The sequence below is a fragment of the Anguilla anguilla genome, chromosome 10 (genome assembly GCF_013347855.1).
Source record: "Anguilla anguilla isolate fAngAng1 chromosome 10, fAngAng1.pri, whole genome shotgun sequence".
Lineage (NCBI taxonomy): Eukaryota > Metazoa > Chordata > Actinopteri > Anguilliformes > Anguillidae > Anguilla > Anguilla anguilla.
This window is the reverse complement of record NC_049210.1, coordinates 14,355,652-14,379,248: the sequence shown is the minus strand read 5'-3', so window position 1 is coordinate 14,379,248 and position 23,597 is coordinate 14,355,652. Positions and strand designations below refer to the sequence as shown.

The 23,597-nt window shown below is 54.0% G+C and overlaps 1 protein-coding gene across 16 annotated transcripts in view; it reads right to left on the bottom strand.

The window, feature by feature from the left end:
• Positions 1-23,597, bottom strand: part of ncor2 (nuclear receptor corepressor 2) — a 138,865-nt gene that overhangs the window by 19,415 nt on the left and 95,853 nt on the right. For 7 of the 16 annotated variants that reach the window (XM_035378736.1, XM_035378722.1, XM_035378724.1 and 4 more), the window contains 15 exons: positions 20,447-20,607; positions 18,588-18,650; positions 12,447-12,589; positions 11,453-11,591; positions 9,317-9,731; positions 7,201-7,321; positions 5,767-6,037; positions 4,881-4,928; positions 4,481-4,648; positions 4,155-4,345; positions 3,880-4,030; positions 3,653-3,760; positions 3,456-3,562; positions 927-1,077; positions 253-396 (listed from right to left, as the gene is read on the bottom strand). In XM_035378736.1, coding sequence (XP_035234627.1) covers positions 253-396; positions 927-1,077; positions 3,456-3,562; positions 3,653-3,760; positions 3,880-4,030; positions 4,155-4,345; positions 4,481-4,648; positions 4,881-4,928; positions 5,767-6,037; positions 7,201-7,321; positions 9,317-9,731; positions 11,453-11,591; positions 12,447-12,589; positions 18,588-18,650; positions 20,447-20,607 — 2,381 coding nt within the window. The remainder of the gene's footprint in view (positions 1-252; positions 397-926; positions 1,078-3,455; positions 3,563-3,652; positions 3,761-3,879; positions 4,031-4,154; positions 4,346-4,480; positions 4,649-4,880; positions 4,929-5,766; positions 6,038-7,200; positions 7,322-9,316; positions 9,732-11,452; positions 11,592-12,446; positions 12,590-18,587; positions 18,651-20,446; positions 20,608-23,597) is intronic. The other 9 variants (XM_035378726.1, XM_035378730.1, XM_035378731.1 and 6 more) reach the window with 9 other exon arrangements.

The following is a 23,597-nucleotide window of genomic DNA, read 5'->3' as shown; positions in this document are numbered from 1 at the left end:
GGGCCAGAGAGGGAGAAACAGACACACAAAGGGAGAAAGAGAGACAGGAAAAGAGAGGGACGAAGAGAGTGAGATGGAGAGAGAGAGAAAGAGAAAGGGAGACAGAAACACTATTACACTGTGAGAACAGTCCCAGAAAGAGAGGCAGAAAGCTTGCTTTGTGGCTCCATTAGAACTGCCCCTGATTCCTACAGTACCCATAATGCACCTTCACAATTACTGTCCCTGATTCCTACAGTACCCATAACGCACCTTCGCAGTTTGCAGCGGACAGCGAGTCCCGGATGGGCAGGCCGCGGGAGATTCCCCCCTCCATGACATCATAGGGACGCTTCAGCCCCAGAATCTCACCCGGGACTCCCCTGCCCTCCTCTTTAGGGTTCTGAGGTGTCGTTCCTGATGGCAAATCACACATTTAACCATATTTCACGGTTTCTTACATCTCTTTAGATGCAGTATTTTTCTAAACAACAGTGAGAGTGCGGGGGTCAAAATGTGCAAATGAGATCCTACAAGATTGAACAGAGGCACTTCCTACAAATATTTTAGTGGCAAAACGCAAAAAATAAAATAAATGAATAATAATAAAAATTCCAAGGAACACAGTAACCAAATCTGAAAGGACAAACACACACTGTTTCCAATTATATGCAAGAAAAGGTGTTTGACATCTTTTAACAGTATAATACACCAGTGTACTTAACTGTACTGTCTTAGCCTTATGGAGCTGCTTATTGTATACAGCTGGGTAATTACTGAATCAGTTAAGGCTAAGTCCCTTTTCTTTAGTGTTTAACAGCAATGCCCAACCTGAGAATCAGGCTTTCAGCTCATGTAGGGGGAACTGCATAACCACCAGACACTGCCACCCAATGGCGGGAGCCCAGGGGAGGTCAGCTGATCAGCTGTGCGGGTGCGGCGCTCACTTTCGTAAGAGAGGATGTGCCCGCTGATGCCCTCGTAGACCAGCTGACCCTTGGACAGGGCCTCCTCGCGCGCCCGCTCGGCCCGGCTGGGGCTGTCCTCCGTGATCAGGCGGGTGATGGTGCCCTTGTACAGGACGTCCGCCGGGGTGCCCTGTGCATGGGGGGTGGGGGTGAGGGGGGGGAGACACAGGAAGTGTACCTCAGTGCTTCAGTTATCCCTGCTGCTTAGCCAGCAACAAGCATGTCGCTTTATTTCCTATTTAAATCCCTTATTCCCTGTGTGCAACGGAGCACACACAGACTTCAAGCAAATCTGCGCACAGCTGCTGTATCTGAGCCACCGAAAATGAACAAGCAGTACAAATACGTGATGAATGGCGACCCACTTACAACACCGTGGGTCAACTGAGATCTGCACGTCCTCCTACTGGGCCTGCACGTTACTGATGGTATGAGGCCAAATGACAATCAGTACCGCAAATACAAGGGGAGAGTGAAACAGCCCAACTTTCCCAGAACATCTAATTTGGGCTTAGTTGGGAGTGGGGGGGGGTTGCTCTGACAACCGTCCCGTCTCCATAGAGAGCAGCGGCCGTTCGGATGGGGCAGGGGGCGGCTCTTTTTGCACATTGGCTCTTTTTCTGCATTAGACACAGAACCCCTGTCCGGTTTGATTGGGGACCTCTTCTCCAGAGAGGCGGGCCCCGCTCCCTCCTAAGGGCCCCGAAAAGGCCCGGGGCCCCTGGGAGAGGGCGCTCCGGTTACCGGATCGGGTGACTGCAGCCGGCAGCAGCCGTTATCGGCCCATCTGCCCCACAGCGGCGGTGCGGGGAGGGGGGGGGGGGGGGGGGACGCCACAGACACCTGATGCAACACACGGGGCTTATCTCTGTGTACCCAAAGCCCACGGCCCCGCTGGACTGGACCCAAGCCTACGCAAACACAGCCAGCACGGAGCTTCTCTGCCCTTTAATTAGATGGCCTCCCACCCCCCCCTTTCGATTAGTTATCTTTTCAGGCAGAAAATCAGGCCCCCCCCACCCCCTCACCCCCTCTATTCCGCCCTGGACACCTGGCCGCCGGGCTGACTTATTGCGAGATAAGTGGGTGAAAAGTGGTGTGATTCTGTGGCGGTGGCAGGTGGACGGGAGAGAGCAAACAGATGCATAAAGGAACAGGGGGGCCGGCAGGATGCGCCCGTTTCTATGGCGAGGGAGACGCGGCGGCCCGCGCGGTTATGTCATCCTCGGCGGGAGGGCCTCGGCTTCTGGTCGCCGTTGGTTACGGCACGTCGGCTTCCCGCCCTTTAAACGTATGGAGAGGTGCCCTCTGGCTATCAGCGGCGCCGGCGGAGCTCTGAGCTCCCGCAGCTACGCTCCTTAAAGCGCTGCTGACGCACGCTGTGATCCTCTCCTTCAGCTCTCACTGCACGCTCGGGCCCCAAACTTCTCTGCTATTCCACGTGGAATTCCGTAGACGCAGTCTTCAACGTACAAAAATCTCAAAAACGGCTATTTTAGAAGATACGCCAAAAAATCTCAACAAAATCATTTCTACATGGACCTCGTAGTGTGCCCGGGGGCACTGTCATACTGAAACAGGAAAGGGCCTTCACCAAACTGTTGCCACAAAGTTGGAAGCACGGAATTGTTGAAAATGTCACTGCATTAGGCGGCAGTGTAGCGTAGTGGGTAAGGAACTGGGCTTGTAACCGAAAGGTCGCAGGTTCGATTCCCGGGTAAGGACACTGCCGTTGTACCCTTGAGCAAGGTACTTAACCGAAATTGCTTCAGTATATATCCAGCTGTATAAATGGATACAATGTAAAAATGCTATGTAAAAAAAAAAAAAAAAAAAAAAAAAAAAGTTGTGTAAGTCGCTCTGGATAAGAGCGTCTGCTAAATGCCTGTAATGTAATGTAATGTAATCTGCCTTCACTGGAACTAAGGGGCCAAGCCCAAACCATTAAAACAGCCCCATACTAACTAAGGGGTGGTCCAGATACTCTTGGTCATAAAGTGTATTTGGTGAAATCCTGAAAACCTGTCGATATTAGGGGTAAAACTAAGAAAACACTGGAAAAGTAAACCTCTTTCACTTCACAATGTGGATGAAATCAAAGTGGGGTGTCATTACGCTGAGCACAATCAGCCTCAGTTCAGCAGCGCTTCACTGCTGATGAGCTACCCAGAGAGGTCAAGCTGTGCATTCTTACATAACTGCAGGCTGTGACTGCGCATGCTCTGCACTTTAACACACTCTGACATAACCGGAAGATTCAGACATCAAATGAATATTCCAACAGAATGGTAAAATGCTAGAATGTTAACATTCTCATTTTATTACTGAAGCATTATGACACATTATAAAACCAGCCAGATTTGATAAATGTGACATTTATCAGAAGAACAGAAAGCTATATTTGAGGGCACATTACTGACATATCAGAAGGTATTTACGCTTGAGAAACAGAAACCCAAAGTGAGATGCACACGAGTGTTTTAAGGGCCGCCTGGGCCTCAGGCATACCTGAGTGATGGACCCCCCTCGGTAGGAGATGGGCGTGTCCTGGTGAACCCTGGTTCCCGGGAGACCCTTAGTGATGCTGCCGCCTTGGACGGCAGGCATGGACCCTACTGAAGGGAGATGAGCGTGAGAAACGGTGAGTTTACGGGGGGGGGGCAGTCTCCGAAAAGCGCTACAGAGGGAGAGCGGCGCGTCCTCACCCCGTCCCGCGGAGCCGTCGTAGGACGTCCCCTGGGTGGACAGGTTCTCCGCCTGGGGGGCCTGACCGCGGGGGGACAGCTGCTCCTGCTTGACCACGGCGAACGGCCCTGCGGGAGGGAACGACAGAGGGGGGGGTGGGGGGCGGGGGCGGAGCCTCGGTCAGGGAAGGTGGCGGGGGTGCATGGTCGGGCATTCCGAATTGCGTACGGGAAGAAAGGCCACTCACCAGCGAACCAGGGCTGGGAGTGTGTCACCCACTCCAGACACTTGGACTCACCCGCTTTCTTCGGCTCCATCCAGGACAGGCCCAGCGGCCCCGCGGGGATCTTGCCCTGTTCCGAGCCGTGGGCCGGGCTGTGCAGCTGGACCGGGGTACCCTGGGGGGCGGGGGGGTACAGGAGCGGGGGGTTAGCGAGCGTCAGGGACGGACGTCTGTCCTGGCGGGCTTTCGGGCCGCTCTGAAGCACGGGCGGTGACGGGGCCGGCGTGGGCGGGGCTCACCTGCGTGATGGAGCCGCCCGGCTTGGAGGAGGAGATGAGGGGGGGCGGCTCGGGGATGTGCAGCGGGCGCACGGCCGCCATTCGGCCGCTGTCCTGCGGCAGGCCGAGGGGGACGCCGTGCGGGGCGGCCTGGAAGGAGGCTGCGGAGACACGCGGAGGGTCAGCTGACCAGCGGCCGAATGCGTGGAGGGCTGCCACATACGGGGTAGAGGGGGGCGGAGCATGAGGGTGGCAGAGTGTGAGGAGGGAGGGAGTGTAGGAGGAGGGGGGGGTGGAGAACACCACCGGAGGGGGGCGTAGTTTAGGGGGGCAGAGTGCCAGCCCACCTTGGCTGAAGTGCAGCAGGTGCTGGTCGTGGCTCAGCTTGGCCATGTCCCGGTGCGAGAGCTGGTAGGGCGACAGCACCGGGCGGCTCAGGTTGGCGGGTCTGGGGTCCTCGGCGCCCCTGCCCTGCTTCTTCCCCTCCCCGAGCGGAGAGAAGGCCCGGGACTTATCTGTGGGGGGGGGGGAGAGACGGACACACAAACAGAAGGGTCACACTCCGGGTCAGGCCCCGCCTCTCCTCCTACAGCACGCGTGTGCGGAGCCTCTGGCGGCCCGGCGGGCGGCGGCCCCGTGTCGCGGTCAGGTGCGCGGGAACGCCGTGCGCGTCCTCCCGCTCGGGGGCGGGCCCGAGGCTAATGTGTGTCACAGGCAGAAGTGGTAAAAGGGGAGGGGTGAACCTACGTAATCCGTGAAGCAGAGTCTGTAGCCACCTCTCGTTGCCCTCCATCTCTGTGGACACACACACACACGGAAGCTGAACATGTGCTCCTCCCCTCCCCACCGAAAACCGCCCCCGCGGCGTGAAGGTGCTCCAGCTCCTCCGTCTCTCTGTCGCTAACCCCGCCTCTCGATTAGCGCCACGAACGCCTCGTTGCCTCCGCGGCCCGTAAACGGGTAAGTGCGCTCTGCTGCTGTGTGACGCGCTACAGGCAGTGACTCAAACACGCCTGCGCTCACAGCCGGGCTGTGTCATTACAACTGTGCGAGCGCACGTGGAGGCGTAAACGGGAGCATTTTGTGCCCAAACATTTACAACAGTGGAAATGGAACACATAAGGACTACAAATAACAAAAGACTACATTTCCCTGTACTGCGGCCTTTCCTTCATTTTGACATGTACTGTTGTAGACTATATAGTGACATATAGGTGAACCGGTTTCCCCGTTTGTTTCTGATATTCAGCATAGAGGCACACATCTCCCTCCTCACAGTGGCACCCTCACTTACCAGCACATGCTGCTCTTAACTAGGGCCCTGTCAGTCACTCTAAGCGCTTCAACAACTGACCAATAAACCAGCCACTTTTCAGGGCAAGGCATATTAGTGCCCTCCCACTAACTACAGCCTGACCAATGACAGAAAAGCCAAAGGTTAACTGCTACAGATGAATCTTCACATATAGTTGAGCAAACACAAACACATTTTACATCTGCTGAATTACATATGCAACAGACAGGCTTTGGCGCCAATTATTCATCAGAATCACATTTAAAGACCCGTGAAACTGCCGTTTCCTGTGCAAGGCCCTCTCGCTAGTGTCAGGCCGCTGAGGAAGGCCTCTCGTACCGTCCTTGTCGCTGGCGGTGGAGGCGGGGCTGCGGGTCCGGACGCGGGGGCTGCTGCTGACGTGGGCCTCCCTGTCAGCCTGCTGCTGCTGCTGCTGCTGCTGCTGCTGCTGGGGGTGCACCTGCGCTTTCTGCTGCTTGCCGTGGGGGGAGCCCTCCTGCGAGGACTCGTGCGCCATGGTGATCTGCTGCTGGTACAGCGCCAGCGCGTGGGGGGACACCTGCTGCTTCCCGCCGCCCCGGGCCCCTCCCTGCGCCGACGCCTCGGGCATCTGATCAGAGAGGACAGCGCCCCCCGGTGAGCGCCCCGAGCAAAAGCACGTGCGCGCTGAGCGTGCACGAGGCACCTCACTGGCCATTCAGACACATGGCAGCGCACACACACACGCATGCACGCACACGCACGCACGCACACACAAACACAGACAGACATACACAGGCAGGCAGGCACACACACAAACACAGACAGACATACACAGGCAGGCAGGCACACACACAGAGACAGACAGACAGATGCACATATGCACGCACACACACATGCATACACACACCAACAGACAGATACATGCAGAGACAGACAGACTGACGCACACACACACACACACACAGCCCCACCCACACACACCTATGCACACACACACAGACTGATGCATGCACACTCACACACACAGACGGACAGATACTTAAGCAAATCCACACACAAAGAAGCAGCTGCTGAAACACACACACGTGCTAACTCATAATCTGCCATGAAAGCAGAGCTTTTCGGCCTCCTGCCCGCCTGTGCCTCAGCGACTCCCTTACTGAGAGCTAGCCTGCGCAGCCCCCCCCCGCCCCCCCCCCCCCCCCCTTACTGAGAGCTGGCCTGCGCAGCCCGCCCCCCCCCCCCCCCCCCCCCTTACTGAGAGCTAGCCTGTGCAGCCCCCCCCCCCCCACCGTGCGCTCTGTTATTTAAGCACCCTCCTCCTTATCTCTGCACCAGGAAGGCTGCCTTTAATCCCCCTGCAGCACTGACCTGCCCGCTGGCTCTAATCTGCACGCTCATCTGCCACGGATGCCACCGGCACACGTGGGCGTGCGGCGGGGACAGGAGGGGGCCCTCGGGGGCCCTCCGGGGGCCGGCCACACCCCGGCACGCTCGCTCCCCCCACTGCTCCTAACGCCCGGCACTCGCGCTTCTATGCAAAGCAGAATTCTCTGTGTCTGCGTTCCAGACCCACACGTGGACTGACCAATCCCTCTGCAGTTCGCCTTTTAGCACGTCCGACTGGCTGGTAGGCTGTGTAGCCTAGCGGCGGAAAAGCCATGGCGGTTTGGGATACGGCTGCAGACGTGCGCACATACACACATGCACATGCACGAGCACACACATAAACACACAAGCACACGTGCACACACACACACACACACACACACACAGCACTTAAACACTCACGATGGGGGGGATGGCAGCAGCCCTCTGCTTGAGCTGCTTGAGGTCCATGGGTTTCTGCAGGGGGGAGGAGATCACCCCCTCGTGGGAGTAGTTCAGCAGGCTGGGCCTGGGTGAGGTCATTCTGGAGAGAGAGAGAGAGAGAGAGAGAGAAAGAGAGAGAAACAGAGAGAGAGAGAGAGAGAGAGAGAAAGAAAGAGAGAGAGGCAGAAATAGAGAGAGAGAGAGAGAGGCAGAAATAGAGAGAGAGAGAGAGAGAGAGAGACACCATGAGACGCCCGTTCGCGGTGCTGGGCGAGCGGATGCCGGCTGCTTTTCCTTAATATGGCCTGGAACCGGCTCCCTCTCTTATTTACTTTCCTGATAAACATGGATTAACCCCGCGTGGGAGAAGCCCTGGCAAATGAAAACAGAAAGAGCGCGGACGCTTCGAGTGTGTTTCCATCTTCCCTGCACCCCACCCCCCCTACCCCCATCTGCGTTTGCTTTGGCCTCCGCACCAGGAACGTTTCGCTCAGCTGTGCCAATAAACGCAGTCTGCTGTCATGGAAAAAAAGACCAAGCGCTCGGCGAACACTCTGGGACAAACCACCCCCCCCCCCCCCGCCCAAAAAAAAACCACACCCCCCTGCTCCATGCACACCCGCTGATTGTCACTGATCACATAATGGCCGTTGCTAATGCTACTGAAGGTGCGTCGACCGCGTGAGGTCTGCAGACAGGAAGCAGCCGCGGTCGGCCGTGTGCATTAGCGGTCATTACTGATGAACCATGTGACCGATTCCACAAAAGGTTCTAAACAGTTCTTCTTCTGAACGCCTGTGTGAAGACGCCATTACACCAGCTCCAACGATCCACTGCGGTCGCAATATTGAACCACGCCAATGCCGTAGCACCACCAAGGGCCCATTACTCCATCTAAGCAGAACTCATTAATCAAGCACTGTATCGCAGGGGTGTCCCATTGCAAATTTTACTGTTAAAATGAGGATTCACAAACCTCCTACAGAGCTCTGAGGGGGGGGGGGGGAGAAATCCCCTTCGACAAAAAGCTGAAAAACAGCTTGTTTATATTCCGCTGGTGTTTTATTTGATGTGAAGCAATATATATAACGGGCTGGAAATTCCCTGCAGGCATATTACCCAGCCACCCCCGCGGGGGCCTTCTGAAGAGCCAGAGACGCCGAGGAGAGGATCGTTTCATGTTACGGGAAGAGCGCCATCGCTTTCATCGCGCCCGGAGCCGCTAATCTCACCGGCGCTAATTACCGTAGCGCACCGAGAAGTTCAAAAGACGCCACGCTTCCTCCCCGCTCGCGCCTGACACGCACTCTGAGGCAGGAAGGGGCCGTTCAGCCCCGCGTTACAACAGCGAGCGCTGCACCGGCACGGGCGGGAAGCCACACGGGCCACGGAGGTGACACACGGAATTACACGCAAAGACTGAAAATGCCAAAATGAACTGCACATTCTCACAGGATAGGTGGGTGGGGTGCGGGTGAAAAGACCATGTCCACAGAATCCAGAATTGGACAGATGACTGAAAGTAATGGCATGTGTCTTGTTCCACCATATTAGGCATTGGCTAAAAAAAAAACATTTTTTTTTTTTTTTTTTTTAGAAGCTTCAGGTTTTCCATGTAAAGCAACTCAATTTAGCAAATGGATATTCTTCACCATGATGTTTCTCATTTCTGATTGGTCACTGGGGCCTGGTCGTGTGACATGATCTTGAATATTGCATGGTACGCATGTAGATGTTTTTAAAACACGCAGTAAAATATTAACTGAAGCAGCTGAAGTAACGCAGCGGTGCTGGGAGCAGCTGTATCTGATTTCACTAAGAGCCTGTGTTGTGTTTTTCTGGCTGCTTCCCTCCTGGACCCCTCCAAGGTTGAATGAAAGTGACCCTGTTAGCCCAGCGCCGCGGGTTCTGTTTGCGCTGCGGGGGCCGGGGACACAGGTGTGAAAAGCATTCTGGGAAAAGTGCGCGGGCGTTTGTAAAGAAGGAAGCGGCCTGGCTCCCTGAACTCCGCGTACGGCACCGGCGCGGGTCCGGAATGATCCGAGTCGCCCGGGTTACGCTTAGGCCCCGCCCCCCTGCCCCCCGCCCCGCTCACCTGATCTTCTCCGCGCTGTCCGTCTCCTCCACCTCGTCGGCGCTGCAGGTGGCGCTGGAGTCGCTGTCGCCGTTGGAGCCCGTCTTGGGCCCGTGGTCCCTCTTGGACCCCTTGCCGGACCCCTTCCCCGCCTCCGCCTCGGCGGGGGGCTTCTTGTCGGCGCATTCCGCAGGCTGCTCCTTGCTGCACTCCCCCTCGCTCTTCACCTCCTGCTTGATGGCCTGCTCCGCCTCCCGGAGGTTCGGGGGCTTCTCGTCCCCTCCCGACCCCGCCTCGCCCAGGGCGGCGTCCTGGTCCCCCGCGGCCCCCTCGGACCCGGGCCCCTGGCCGGGCTTGCTCTCCTCTTTGGACTTGCTCTCCTCGGAGGACCGGGGCGACGGCAGGCTCTCCGTGTCCGAGCTGTTGTTGGGCCCTGCTTCAGGAGTGAAGAGATGACAGTGGCCAGCGGGTCGAGAGAAAGGACAATGCACAAGGCCAACAGGTCTGGGAAGGAAATGAGCTGGTGTTGTCTTAAGCCCGGGCACATTTACAGTAAGATTAATGGAAGTGCCAGCGCTGTGCGTAATCAGGTCACGTTTCAGTGGAAGGGAAAACAAGCGGAGCAAAGACCATTTCTGGTGATGGAAGAAACTCCCTCAGGCTTCTACAGCACGAGATAGAGCCACCAGACACAACCAGGGCATTCTGCAGGATTCCCAGGGTTCTGCGATACCAGAGTCCTGTACAATCTGATACCAACAGTCCTAAAGATAAATACAGAATTAACTGGACATTTAGAGGGACGGAGCTAGTACAGGTTAATATCCCTTTCCAAACGGGAGAATAGTAAAACAATAGCTACAGACAGATGAGGTTCTGGAATCGTAGACACATACGATTCCTGACCAATATGGCTTCATTTACAAATTTTTTATTTACACAAGACTGCTATTGTAATTAGGTAAACCAAAAAGTTGTTCCATTCAACTCTGTTGATGTTCCATTTTGACATTAGCACAAAAAGTCAGAGAGTTTTAACTAGCATAGCTAGCTGTGTAGTACAAGCTATCACCATCACACATCCATATCACATAGTGACGCAAAACTTTCTAAAGTTCCCATACCTGTGCAAGCACGTTAAAATATGCCAAGACATTAGCTCTTGTGATTCACTTTTTCTTTATTAGCAATCGACTAAGAAAATGTTTCCAGACCAGAGTGCCAGAGTTAACAAAATCATACTTTGCCAGGCTTGTGAGACAACACTTAGCTCACTGGTACAGCCATGTGTGAACGTTATGAACCCAGTAAAGTCCTTCAACTGTGCAAACTAGATTTCCGAAAAAAACTTAATACAACATTGTTCCGTGTTCTGTGTGTGAGAGACTCAATTTTGTTCATCTGAAATCATCTACCGGCTCAACATGGATGTACATGTCAATTTATGGTAAACAGTGAGCCAATGAAGGACATGGATGATATAACAGGCTTATCCATGTGTTACTTGACCTGAATTCTCTGTGGAACCCAGAATGCAATATTCAAGCAAACAGAGAAGGAACGGATAAGGATTCTATCCCATGGCAACCATTTACAACCGGGATAATAGATTTGCCGTAGAATGCTAATGCATCCAAGTTTTCTACAGCATTGATTCCGATTCCCCGAATTCAAATGCAGTGGGTTCCCTGTAAACACCTAAGTCCAGTTCTTGGTATTATCTATGTCTCTATAAATTTCTGTTTGCCTAACCCATTTCAAGGTAGTGCCCTCAGCATCTCAGTGTTCTCTCCGTACAGTCATTCCCAGAAGTGTAACTGCCTGGGACTGTAACAGACGACTGCAGTGTTACTCTAGTCTTAGTCCTCTAGTCTCGCTGGTGTTCTGTGGTGTGGGATTATGGGATGGAGAGCAGAGTTCCTTGTGTCACACTAGCAGTTCCCTGGTGTTCTGTGGTGTGGGATTATGGGATGGAGAGCAGAGTTCCTTGTGTCACACTAGCAGTTCCCTGGTGTTCTGTGGTGTGGGATTATGGGATGGAGAGCAGAGTTCCTTGTGTCACACTAGCAGTTCCCTGGTGTTCTGTGCTGTGGGTTTATGGGGCTGAAGAGCGGCTCCCTGGTGTACTGTTGGGCGGCTGTAAGTGGCCTACTGTACCTTCTCCGTCCTCGGCGGCCTCTTCCTCGTTGCCGCTGGCGCCGGACACCTCCATCTCCTCCTCCTCGGCGGCGGACGGGGCGCTGGCCTCCTCGTTGGTGGCGGCCTTGCGTTTCCTCCGGGCCTTGCGCTCCTTCTCCTGCGGGGCAGCGGGACAGGCGCCCTCAGGCAAGCGTTCGTCTCCCCCCCTCTCCGCTACTCCCGCCCTACCGTTCCCCCTCCTCCTCCTCCCCCGCGACCTCGCCATCCTGGCACGGCGGGACGGACTAGCGGAGGACGCGGCGCGGCGCGTACGCGGGATCGAGCCGGTATCCGAGCAACCGTATGAATAAACCTAAGGGCGTGTGTCTGTGCGCACGCGACCGAGCGCACGCACGTCCATGCTGAGTGAGCGAGTGAGCGAGCGAGTGTGTGAGAGACAGCGCGATCGGGCTTTGGGAGGAGGGGATGTCACACAGAAGCAGAGGTTATCACTTACAGTAAGTGCGCAGCTGGCGCCATTTCATCACTTAGCCCAAACCGTACTGACCAGCGGACCCGACATATGGGCTAAATTGAAAATAAAGAATCACTGATCCACACTTAAGGGCACGGCTGTTCTCTGCCCCTTTCTCTCGCCTGGGGTTTCTGGAACCCAAGCCAAAGCACGCATCAGCTCCATAACAGCCTAACAGCTTCCCGGGGCAAGCCCCTGAACGGAACAGAGTACGTTTCTTTTGATCACACCGAATCAAAATGATTACACTCCGGAATTAAACTGTACATTTAATCAAAGAGGGTCCACTTTGCAGTCATTTTAAAAGGCGCACTTCCTTATGCTTTTAAAAAGCAGGGTCATCTGAACTTTAAATGGACACGTCCAGCGCCGCTGGGCAAACCTGTCTCCAGACAAATATATGCAGGCAAAGAAGGTTCTGGAAAACTAGCAGCCGCGGTGTTTGCTGTTAAATGTTGTAGAAAAATGAAACAGACGTATAAGTTATTGAGGGCTTACCGATTTCATTTTGTGCTGCTGCAAAATCTCGTCCAGTTTCTGCCTCTTTTTGTAGTTGAAGTAGAAGTTCTTGCACTGAGATACGGATTTGGAGCCCACCATCTTGGCAATGCAGGACCAGTTCCTACCATACTGAAGGAGGCCTGGAAATAAGACACCGCAGGTCAAAGGTCAGGACAGTTTCAGGGTTCAAAATAAGCTTTCATTAGCAGAACTTTAACTTTAGAAAAACACATCATGGTTCCCCATTTCACAGAACAACTTAATATTCTTTATTACATAACATTTACAATCAGCGGACAATTACTCATCGTGCAATACATTCTACAGAGCCGGGTTGGTTTTCTGCCACTTTAGATAAGGGTGTCGAACCCAATGAACTTCTCACAACGGGGCGCTGAGGACTCAAACCCGCAGCCCCTCCGGGTACCGAGAGTACTGGCCCGCCCTGACCCAAACCAGAGTCAGCCGCTTTCATCTCCACGCACCCCAAACACAAACAGTCACCGCTGCGGGTTATCACTGCTGTCATTTTCCACGCCAGGCTTTCTCTGCGCCCGACAACCACAAAAGAGGAGAAAAGGAGGCCTGTGTTTTTCCCCACAACAACACGCGCAACGGGGCTTACACAAGAGGCCCCCCCCCCCCCCGCCCCCCCCCCTCCCCCCCCCCCCCCGAGCTGCTGCGCTGTCTGTGATAGATCAACCTGTCACGGGAAACATCGCTCGTTTGGCTCCCCCCCCTCCCCCGGGGACTCCGGGCGGCAGCTTGTAAAACCGGCGCCCGGGCACCACGCAGAGCCAGGGAGGGGCGGGCGGGAGGGGCAGGCGGGCAGGTCCTTCCGGAAACCTCCGCTATCAGTCGGCACGTAGCCCTCGTCTCTCGGGCAACCTTGGCCGGCGGCGCGGCGTGGCGAGGGGGTCAAAGGGCGCGCGGCGGGGTTTCGGTTCCTCTTCCTAACAGAGCCGGGGGGGCGGGGGGCGACGCCGTCGGTGGGCTCTGGTCTCGCATCGATTCGGTCTCTCACCTAACCGCCCCGAAGGCGCTTCCTTACGCCAGCTGCCCCCGATCGCCACAGAAAACGCCAAAAATAACCAGCCGTGCGGTCTGCGCGCTGTCCAGAAGCCCGGGAGGTTTTTCAGAGCGAGCTACCGGCGCGCGGGACAGGGAGCCCCAGAGCTGATGTTAGTGAAGCATCGCTGACCGCCGCCCCCCTCGCCGAGGCGGCAGGAGCGCCACTCGCTAAGGGTGTAAGTAACTGGAGTTGCTCCCGCTGAAATATTCATGGCGCACCGCATGAACCCTGACCCCCCCACTGTCCCCCCCCCCCCCCCGAGCCCCTCACGCAGCGCGCTCTCAGGATGAAACAGACACAGAAGGATGCGGGCTCCTCCCCGGGCGACCGACGAACCCGTTAACCTTCCGCAGCCTCGCCTGACGGGCGGGAGAGGGGGCGGAGCCACGCAGCGCGGACCCGGCGCGAGCGAGGGACTAACTCCGCCCCGCTGTGATGCCGCTCGCTTCGCGGCAGACGGGAAGGTTATCGTCTCGGCCCCACGCTCGTTACACAATCGGATCCGCTGCGTCCTGCCCCGCGACCGCGCCGCGCGATCCGGTGCCCATCTCCGCCGTTACCGCCGTTACCGCCGAGCAAAACCCGCCGCCGGAGCGGCGAGGCTCAGGAGCGCGGAGCGACCCCGCCTTCCCGCGGACGCCGTGGAGGAGGCGCGTCCTGCCTAACAGCCTGTAGTCCAGCCAGCGGGGTGCAGCCCAAACAACAGCAGCAGCAGCAGCAGCCAAGGAACAGCAGGTGGCTCTCCCCCGCCTGCCCGCCCCCCCACCCCCTCCCCGAAGCCCCACCCTGGAGAGGGCGTCCTGCCAAGCGGTCTCCCGGCGTCCTGGAGCTCACGTGCCCCGCGCTCCGGTCGTCCTGTGTCCCCGGCGCCCGCGGCTCTCTCTCTCTCTCTCTCGCTCGCTCGCTCGCGTTATCGGCCCCTCTGATCTCGGAGACGGCGCGGCTCAGCGCGTCCGCGGGCTCAACCCCGGCCCCTCCTCCTGGGCCGATACTCCAGCTGCCGTCAGACGCACATGCCCCAAACGGCACATGCTCGACTCGCACCTCTCTCTCCTCTTTCACTCTCTCTCTCTCCTCTCTGTTCTCTCTTTCTGTCTCTCCTCCTCTCTCACTGTGTCAGAGCCATGCTGCTTCCGTCAGGCTTCCCTTTCCGCTCTGGCTGCAGTCAGAACTTTCGCAGCGAGTGGGACTGTGAGGCGGCGCTACGTGCTAAGCCTCTCTCTCCCCTCATTTGATCTCTCTCTATCCCTCCCTCTCTCCCCCCCTCCGCCAGCACACTGCACTCTGAGCCCTGCTCTCACACGCACACCGAGACAGAGAGACACACACACACACACCCAAACACAGACACACACACCCAAACAGACACACGCATGCACACAAACACACACACACACCCAAACAGAGATACACACACCCAAACAGACACACACACACACACCCAAACAGACACACACACACACCCAGACACACACACACACACACCCAGACACACACACACCCAAACAGACACACACACACACACAAACAGACACACACACACACGCAAACACACACACACACACGCGCAAACACAGACACACACACACCCAAACAGACACACGCACACACACGCAAACAGACACACACACACACCCAAACAGACACACACACACACCCAAACAGAGAGACACACACACACACACAAACACAGACACACACACACCCAAGCAGACACACACAAACACACACACAGAAACAGACACACACGCAAACACAGACACACACCCAAGCAGACACACACGCACAAAAAACAGACAGAATGACACACACACACCCAAGCACAGACACAAACACAGACATACACACACACACACTGAGTGTGTGTAAACAGTAACAGAGAGACAGAGACAGACAGAGAGAGAAAGAAGGGGGGAAGGCACAAAAGAAGAAAGGAAAATAAAGTGAAAGCAAGGAGAGCAGTGCTGCTAATGCACTGAGAGGGCTTCTCTTTCTCATTTCCTCTGACTGACCTGCTTCTCTCCCGTCTGAATGTGACCCCTAGACTGTAAGAACCAGAAAATGAGAGCAAGGGAGAAAGGGAGCGAGAGAGAGAGAGAGAGATACGCAGAGAAATGGGAATAATGCTTTCCAAGTCTTCCACAGCCTCTGCCAACCTGGGCTGGTGCCACGGTTTCCCTCCCTGCCCCCGCCGACTCCCTCTGCCTCTGCACACGCTCAGTTCATTAGCAGAGGAAGCGGGCTGCGGACCAAGGCTGTTTGGCCTATCAGGGCCCACAGGAACCTGCACTTCTTCTGCTGGCAGCGAGTGACATGGAGGCCAATTACCCGGGCGCGGTAGTGCAGGGGAGCTGCGTGGAGCGCTGGATTACAGCACTTACATAAAGGCCGTGAGGGCACTGTGCTCATTCCCACCAAAGCAGGGCCACGTACTAGCCGCTGCAGAAAGAGAGGGTCACGCAAACACAACACGCAAGGTTACACAAACACACACACACGTATATACATACAGACACACACACACACACGTATACATACATACAGACACACTGTACACACACACACGCACACACACATATACATAGACACACACACACATACTGTACACTCACACACGCGCACAAACACACACATATACATATATACATATACACACACATAAACAGACACACACGCATACACACATACACATGCATACTTATGCACACACATACAGTACATGCACACACACACATATACTGTACATACACACGTACACACACACATACATACACACACACACACACACACACACACACACAGCTCAACCCTGAAGGCTCTTCACAAGGCCCTGTGACCCTCTGTGTAAGAGGTAAGCCTTATAAGAGGAGAAGACGGGAGTAATCCGCTGCTTTAAGCAAGGCTGCCGGGGGGGGCGGGGGGGGGGGGGGGGAGAGGGGGGCACAATCCTAGAATGCCGCGAGCTGACCAGGTGCCATAACTCCACTACGCAGGATCAGGAGATAAACGCATTAGCATCGGGCCTCCTCAGCCTATTTAAATATGCACAGCTGAGAGACGTCAGACTCTGCAGGACACCCCCGCCTGCGTGACATCACGGCGTTCCGCATCGGCCCGAGAACCACAAACTGAAACCGCCGCCGCGGCGCCTGCGAGGGGGCTCCCCGCTAGCGGGGGGGAGTTCCCATGTGAACCTGCGACGGGCAGCGCCGCCGGGGCCCTCGCCGTGGCCCTCAGGGGCCCCGCGGTTAGGTAAGCCCTTTAGAGGAGCCCGGGCTCGGGCCCCGGGCCCCGGGCCGCAGGACTAATCCCAGCGGGACGGCGCGTCCTCCTAATCCCCTCGCCCGGAGAAAACGGAGAACGAGGACATTAAGTGGGATTACCAGGGCCTTCGCTCCAAATTATTAATCCCGCTGAGGGCAAGGCCCGGCGGCTCAGTCCAGGAGGGCCATGCCAAACGGTGGGGGTGGTGGGGAGGGGTGGGGGGAGGGGGGTGCTCTGCGACATTTTTGGCTTTCGGCTAGGCTCCAAACAACTGCCTATCTGAGCATTCTGCCCAAATCTAAAGGCTACGTCCATTATCGCCCACGACCGTTTCAATGCGCTCATAAAAACAAAAAAATTTAAAAAGCTGACTTTTGTGCATGGTTAGCAGTACGAGAACAGTAACCTTCGTGGTACACAGTGACACAGACGGCGAGTGAGCCGGCTAATTAAAATGTGCCAAAAATTAACACTTCGCAACGAATAAGGGCACGTTCATCACACTTCCAAACCAAGGGAATTTAATGAACAGAGCTTCTGAGCTTGCAACCTTGCTAAAGATAATTGTTTAAAAGCATACTTGCCAACAAAAGAAAAACAAACCATAAACAGTTCAAAATAAGAACACAACATTCTCTTTTAGTTAACCACATACTTCACAAAATAAATGAAGTACGAAATAATGAAACAACGTTTTCTGCAACTTTTCCAGTACAGTGCGACATGCGGAACTGCGGTCGAGTCAGTCCAAAGGAAGAGGAGTCCGTAGCCAAAACACTTGGGCATAAAGTGCAGGTCGTGATTATCTCCAGTCCTGCACGGGCATGGGGTGGCAGTGAAGTGCTGTCTCATTGCCTCCGCGTGCCAGGAGCACCGGGCATGCCAATCGCTACAGCGGTGCTACGGTTCATATGGCCTGCCCTGCACTCGTTTCACAACCACCATGGCAGCCTTTCAGGTGCTGAATAGGCTTCCTCTTTTTTTTTTCTTTATTCTGCAGGTCAGTGTGATACATACATGTATTACTGAACCCTCCTCTGCAGAACACCAAGATTTTATGAGGCTGTCCATCAGTTCCTCTGCATATTTCCAAATTCTGTAACATGGGTTTCCACTTCTGAATAATCAAAAATTGAGAATTTGAAATGAAAACAGCCCCCAAGAGGCCACGGGCACAGACTCCACATCACTGGCAACACTGCAACACAGGCAGGACGCGTACAACAGGGACCCAACGGCAGCGAGCTCACATCAGCTAGACCTACAGAAAAGACTTGCTGGCAACGAGCCAGAATTTTAAAAAGACGGCCTTTTAAAAATTCATCCCCGTTCCACTCCGGCAGCGAGGCCGTCGATGCCAAAAACCCGCCATCGCCGTCGTTTCCCCGACAGCTGCGGCGGAGACGACGCTCTCTTTCCTCATTCGCCGAAAAGAAAAGCCTTTGACCCGAGAGCCCTCGCGAAGAAGAAACAACGGAAGTTGCGGAAGAGAGAGGCGCGGCAGACGAGAGAAGAGCCCTCTGCCTGGCGGCGAGGAAGCCCCGAGTGCCCGTCTGCGCAGACGCGGACGCGTTTTTTTTTTTTTTTTTGCGCGCCGCTGTGGCTGACGAACCAGGAAGTCCCGAGCGCACGCCTGTAACTGCTGCGCGAGAGGAAGAGAAGAGAGAGAAAAAAACAGAAAAAAGAAGAGAGCCGGCGGGGCTGGCTGAAAACACCGCACGGAAAAGGAAAGGGCCGGCTGGAACGAAAGCAGAGAAAGAGAGAAAGAGAGAAACCCGACCGCGCACTCGTCCGCTTCGTACCTTTTTTGGCGGTTTCCATTTCCTCCTCCGTCCAGCGAGAGCTCTCATTCATCTCCAGATTGGCTGCGAGGGAAAGAAGAAGTACATCAGAGTGGGCAAATAGCAAACAGAGAGAGCGAGGAGAGAGAGAGAGAGCGAGAGAGCGAGGGGAGAGAGAGAGAGAGATACAGAGAGAGGGAGAGAGCACAGCAGAGAGAGAGAGCGCGAGAGAGAGAGAGAGAGAGAGAAATGGGGGCAGGGTTGACTGCGTCTTGACGGTGGACCTGCCGCAGACGCTCGGCGGGGCTGTTTGTTTAAGAGCTATGAAAGCAGGAAGCCGGTGTAAAAGCCCGTTAATCATTACAGACATAACAACTGCTTTTATTTCCCCAAAACAGGCCGGCCTGACCTCAGGCGGAGGGAAAGCACAAGGTACAGACCCCGGGTCCCCATTGTGAGCGGTGAAGGGCACGGCCGGGGGGGGGTGGGGCGGGGGGGGCGGGGCTGTAAATCATTGCTCAGCCGAGCGAGGCGACGGGGCGACGGGGCTCAGCTTGAGGACCGGCCCCGACCGGCGTCCGGCCACGCGGGGGCTTTCCTGCGGCTGACACGGAACGGGTCTCCGCGGCAACAACCGCAAGGCTAAACCCCGCCGCGCAGAAGCAGGAGCCGGCTCCCGCTACGCTGTGCCGCGCAGGCTCAGACCGGACCCAGTTCGGCGCTCTACCGTATGGTGAACCAGTTCTGCAGTACTCCAGAACCAATTCTGGAATATTCTGTGGAGTTTCAGCTGAACGCATTCAGAAGGATTCTGTACGTTTGATGCCCGTTCACTTTTAAGAATTCTGCTTTATTCCACTGACAAGGTGGCTTTACATTCAGCTGTAGTATCAGGTGGTGACCACCTGTATGAAAAGCTGGTAAACATGCTGGACACGAGCGCCCCCAAGTGGTTCAAAGACATGACTGCATTTTCCAAATGTGCTCAAATAGAACTCAGGTCTTTCATAGCGCCTTTCTTGGAAATGATGGCCTGAGTAAAGGGGAAATGTGGAAACTGTAGGTGCCCAAGCCCGTCTGATTCTGGCACCCTACAGCATTTATGAGCAAAGGCCTTGGGTATTACAATAGCTGTTGAGTAAATGGGTGCCAAAATTATTACCAGGAAAAGGGCAGTAGGCGGACTTTATTGCCAGCACTTCTGTGAAATGCTTTTGCAATGGGAATGAAGACATGCTGACTGACTGAAAATCACTATCCCAAAATTTAAATCCACAGCACAAGAATTTCAAAACGTAAAACTAACCAAGAAAAGATGCATATTTTTTACATAATGGAAAAGGAGGAACAGAGCAGGGTGAGTGGAAGGAGGTGGAAGCAGGGGGAAAAATGGAGCAGGAGAGAGAGAGAGAAAGATGTGACAGTGGGGGAGAGAGAGAGCAGCTTAAATGGGAGAGCAGGGGACAGAGAGAGAAAGTCAGGTAAGACAGTGGGGGACAGAGAGAGGAAGTCAGATAAGACGTGGGGGGACAGAGAGGGACAGTGGGGGACAGTGAGAGGAAGTCAGGTGTGACAGTGGGGGACAGAGAGAGGAAGTCAGGTAAGACAGTGGGGGACAGAGAGGGGCAGTGGGGAGCAGAGAGGGACAGTGGGGGACAGTGAGAGGCCTCGGGCCTGCTGGAGACAGAGAGGAAGTCAGATAAGACGGTGGGGGACAGAGAGGGACAGTGGGGGACAGGGAGAGGCCTCGGGCCTGCTGGAGACAGAGAGGAAGTCAGGTGTGACAGTGGGGGACAGAGAGAGGAAGTCAGATAAGACGGTGGGGGACAGAGAGGGGCAGTGGGGGACAGTGAGAGGCCTCGGGCCTGCTGGAGACTCACCCAGCTCGCTGCTGAGCGGCGGCGTGGTCGTCTCGTCCGCCTCGTTGGCCATGGAGCGGGTGATGCGGCCCTTTCTCCGGCCCTGGCTGTTGGCCGTGCGGCGGCCCTTGAAGGCCACGGTCGGCTCCTTGTCCTCCCCGTCCTCGCCGGAGGTATCGTCCCTGGGGGGGGGGGGGGGAGCACATCAGTCCTCTTCCACCACACTCACACTCTCCTCCGACCTCCCACCACTATGTATCTGCGTATAGCAGTCACCGCTCTCAGCTGGAATAAGACACACTTATACCACACTTAACCAGTTAAATAAACCCATTTCCACTTTGCTAGTTTAAAAAAGAAACTTGCCACCCATCAACTCTTTAGTGATAAACTGATTCCTCAATTCCTCAGGCAACTTCACCAGGCATCACGAAAAGAACTAACGATCGCAGCAGTAAAAGAAAAGCAAAGCTTCCATTCAGATGCGACCCTGTACATTTGTTCAAGCTGCTGTGATTTCAGAGCAGGGGCTCAGACAGTAGGCAGGCAGGTAGCCCCGCTAAGGGTTAACGTTCTGCCAGCCCACAGTTTGCTCAGGCTCATGTTCGTGCAGTTAATAATCACTGTCAAAAAAAGCGAATGTTTCAAGGCTCTGTGAAGCAGAGCAAAGATACTGTGGGTCAATGTTAGAGCAGGGATATTATCTTAATTACCTCACAGCCTATTTACGGCCAAATACTACTGTTCCCAGCAGTTCATCAGCCATACAACGCACACAATTGTTCAAAAGCCTTAGGGGGAAAAAAAAAAAGCGTTTCTTAATTTCAGACGTCCTGACGAATGCAGACAACACAAATGGAGAGAGAGAGACGAACAACAAAACACAAGAAGGCCTTGTGTATTTAACCACACCTAGAAACCTCAACAACAACAGGATATGAAAGCAAGACAGCAGATAACACTCAGAACGAGTAATAAATAAAAAAACCATGCTTGGTTACCGTCATACCGTCATTCTGCTACAGAACACGTATGATTATGTATTCAGTGGTCTTGTTACACAGCTCTGTGTCTAATGCAGAAAAAGAGCCAACGTGCAAGAAAAAATACACAGCGTTGTATAAACAGATATCCCAAGGTCTTTAAAAAAAAAAAAAAAAAGAAAAAAGAAGATTACAACAGGCGATGACCCAGACTTGAACCACAACAAAATGATTACACCTGTTTTTTTTTTTTTTAAGCCAATCGTCTGTCGGTGTCTGACATTTGTGCTGCTTACTTATCACGATGCTTACACAGCCATTGGTAGCACAGCAAGATTCAAAGACAAAGTGCTTAATTAGACTGAAAAGCCTGAAACGTGACGTCATGCTCTAGCTAGCTCGCTCTCATTATTGCAACAGAATTGCTTGAATTGCACAGCGGTATTGAGCCACAAAATTGAGTTAGTTGGACATTTGTATTTCATAAATGCTTCACTTCATACTGTTTTTCAGGTCCAACTGCCATTAAATCTAGCAACCATAAACTATGAATGCCAGCTGCTTCTATAGGCAAGACGACTGTTACTATTGCGAGACATATTCATCTGTGTAGAAAAAATTTGTTTTGGACAGAACACCAAAACATAATTTGTAACTTATTTCAACTTGCTAATCCCACTATTGCATCCCGCTTCCGTTGTAAGTGTCATAATGAAATTAAGAACAACATGTTTATTGTGCTATTATTGTGAATATTATGGCAAAAATAGTTATTTCTATCAGAACTCAAGTGAATAAGTGCAAAACACATTTTTAAATGCACTGCATTCCAAATACGTAGCATTCCATGGGCTAGCACGGCCACTGATATTTGGCTAACTGACCATAGTACCTGCTTATTTCCAATAATACCGAAGACCAAGACTTGCTGCTTAACTTAGCCAGGATAGATGTCACTTGATATATTTCTCCATTCTTCACTGGTTTGTGGTTACTGACTCCCAAAGGCATTCACTTCAATAGTATAATTCAACACCTGCCGTGGTTATTTTAAGTAAGGCCGTTTTTCTGCAGTGGTTAAACTCAATTATCGACTTTATATAAATATCAAATATCAACTCACTTAAAATAATCCCAGTTTAAATGAGAGGTGTAGTTTAACCCCAACCAATTATCCAGACTTACTGCAATTGAGAATATCAAAATACATATTATGAACAGGCTGAATTAAATTAAAATTTAAATTGTACTGTCAAAGTGTAAAGTAATTGGATTTCACAATACCAGAATTTCCAGATCTAACGTTGCATGTTTACATTTAGGTTGCTACTTTCAACAGAAACACAAACCCACATCAGATGCAAAAGCTGTAACCGATCTAATAGGGTTATCCAAAATATGCCTTACTGAAGTGCTGCTACTTTACCCTTCATTCAATCTCAGCACATTACTCCCTCCCAGGAATAGCCATGATTCACGACCAAAGTCTGTAACCTCAACCGTAATAAAAAAACCAAGACTCTTCTGTCAGAGGAACATTTTTCAAGAAAGGAAGCATAAATTGTGAATATGCGAGTGGATGAAGAAAAGCATCTCGCTCAGTGGAAGTTAGTTAAGACAGATGACAGCCGAGCCACGCCGGCCTCTTCCCCCACTTTGCGAAATTGGCCAGTGTTGTTAACGGGTCCTTTCTGTAAATCAAGGCGCGGGGCTGAGAGCTTATCTAAATAGGAGCAGGAGAGGAAACTGGAGTGTTTTGGAGGAGGGGGTGAGAGGGGGAGGGGGGGGGGCAGGCCTGGGGGACGGCTGTTTTTCGCCGGGTAGCGCTTTCGCAGTCAGCAGAACGGTCAGCTGACTGGCGTTCCCACATTCATCATGCGCAGGGCCCCCATTAGTCTTCCTGAGAGGAACATGCTGGCATCCTAAATATAGGAGGGCCAGATGTGCCTGGGATGGCTGGGGGGGGGGGGTCTCGCAGGAATTGAGGGGTCCCCGCACACGCCCACCTCTCCTTCTCTCCTTAACGCCCCTGCCGTGCACCGCCGGCGACCAATGGCGTTAGGATCGAGCCCGGGAGGGAACCACCAAAATCCGGTGCTTCCAGTACGCCTCAAAGTGGACTGTTCAGCTAAGACTCGGTGCCCGCCGCCACCCCCCCCCACCCCCCCGCCCCCAAACACCCACCCACC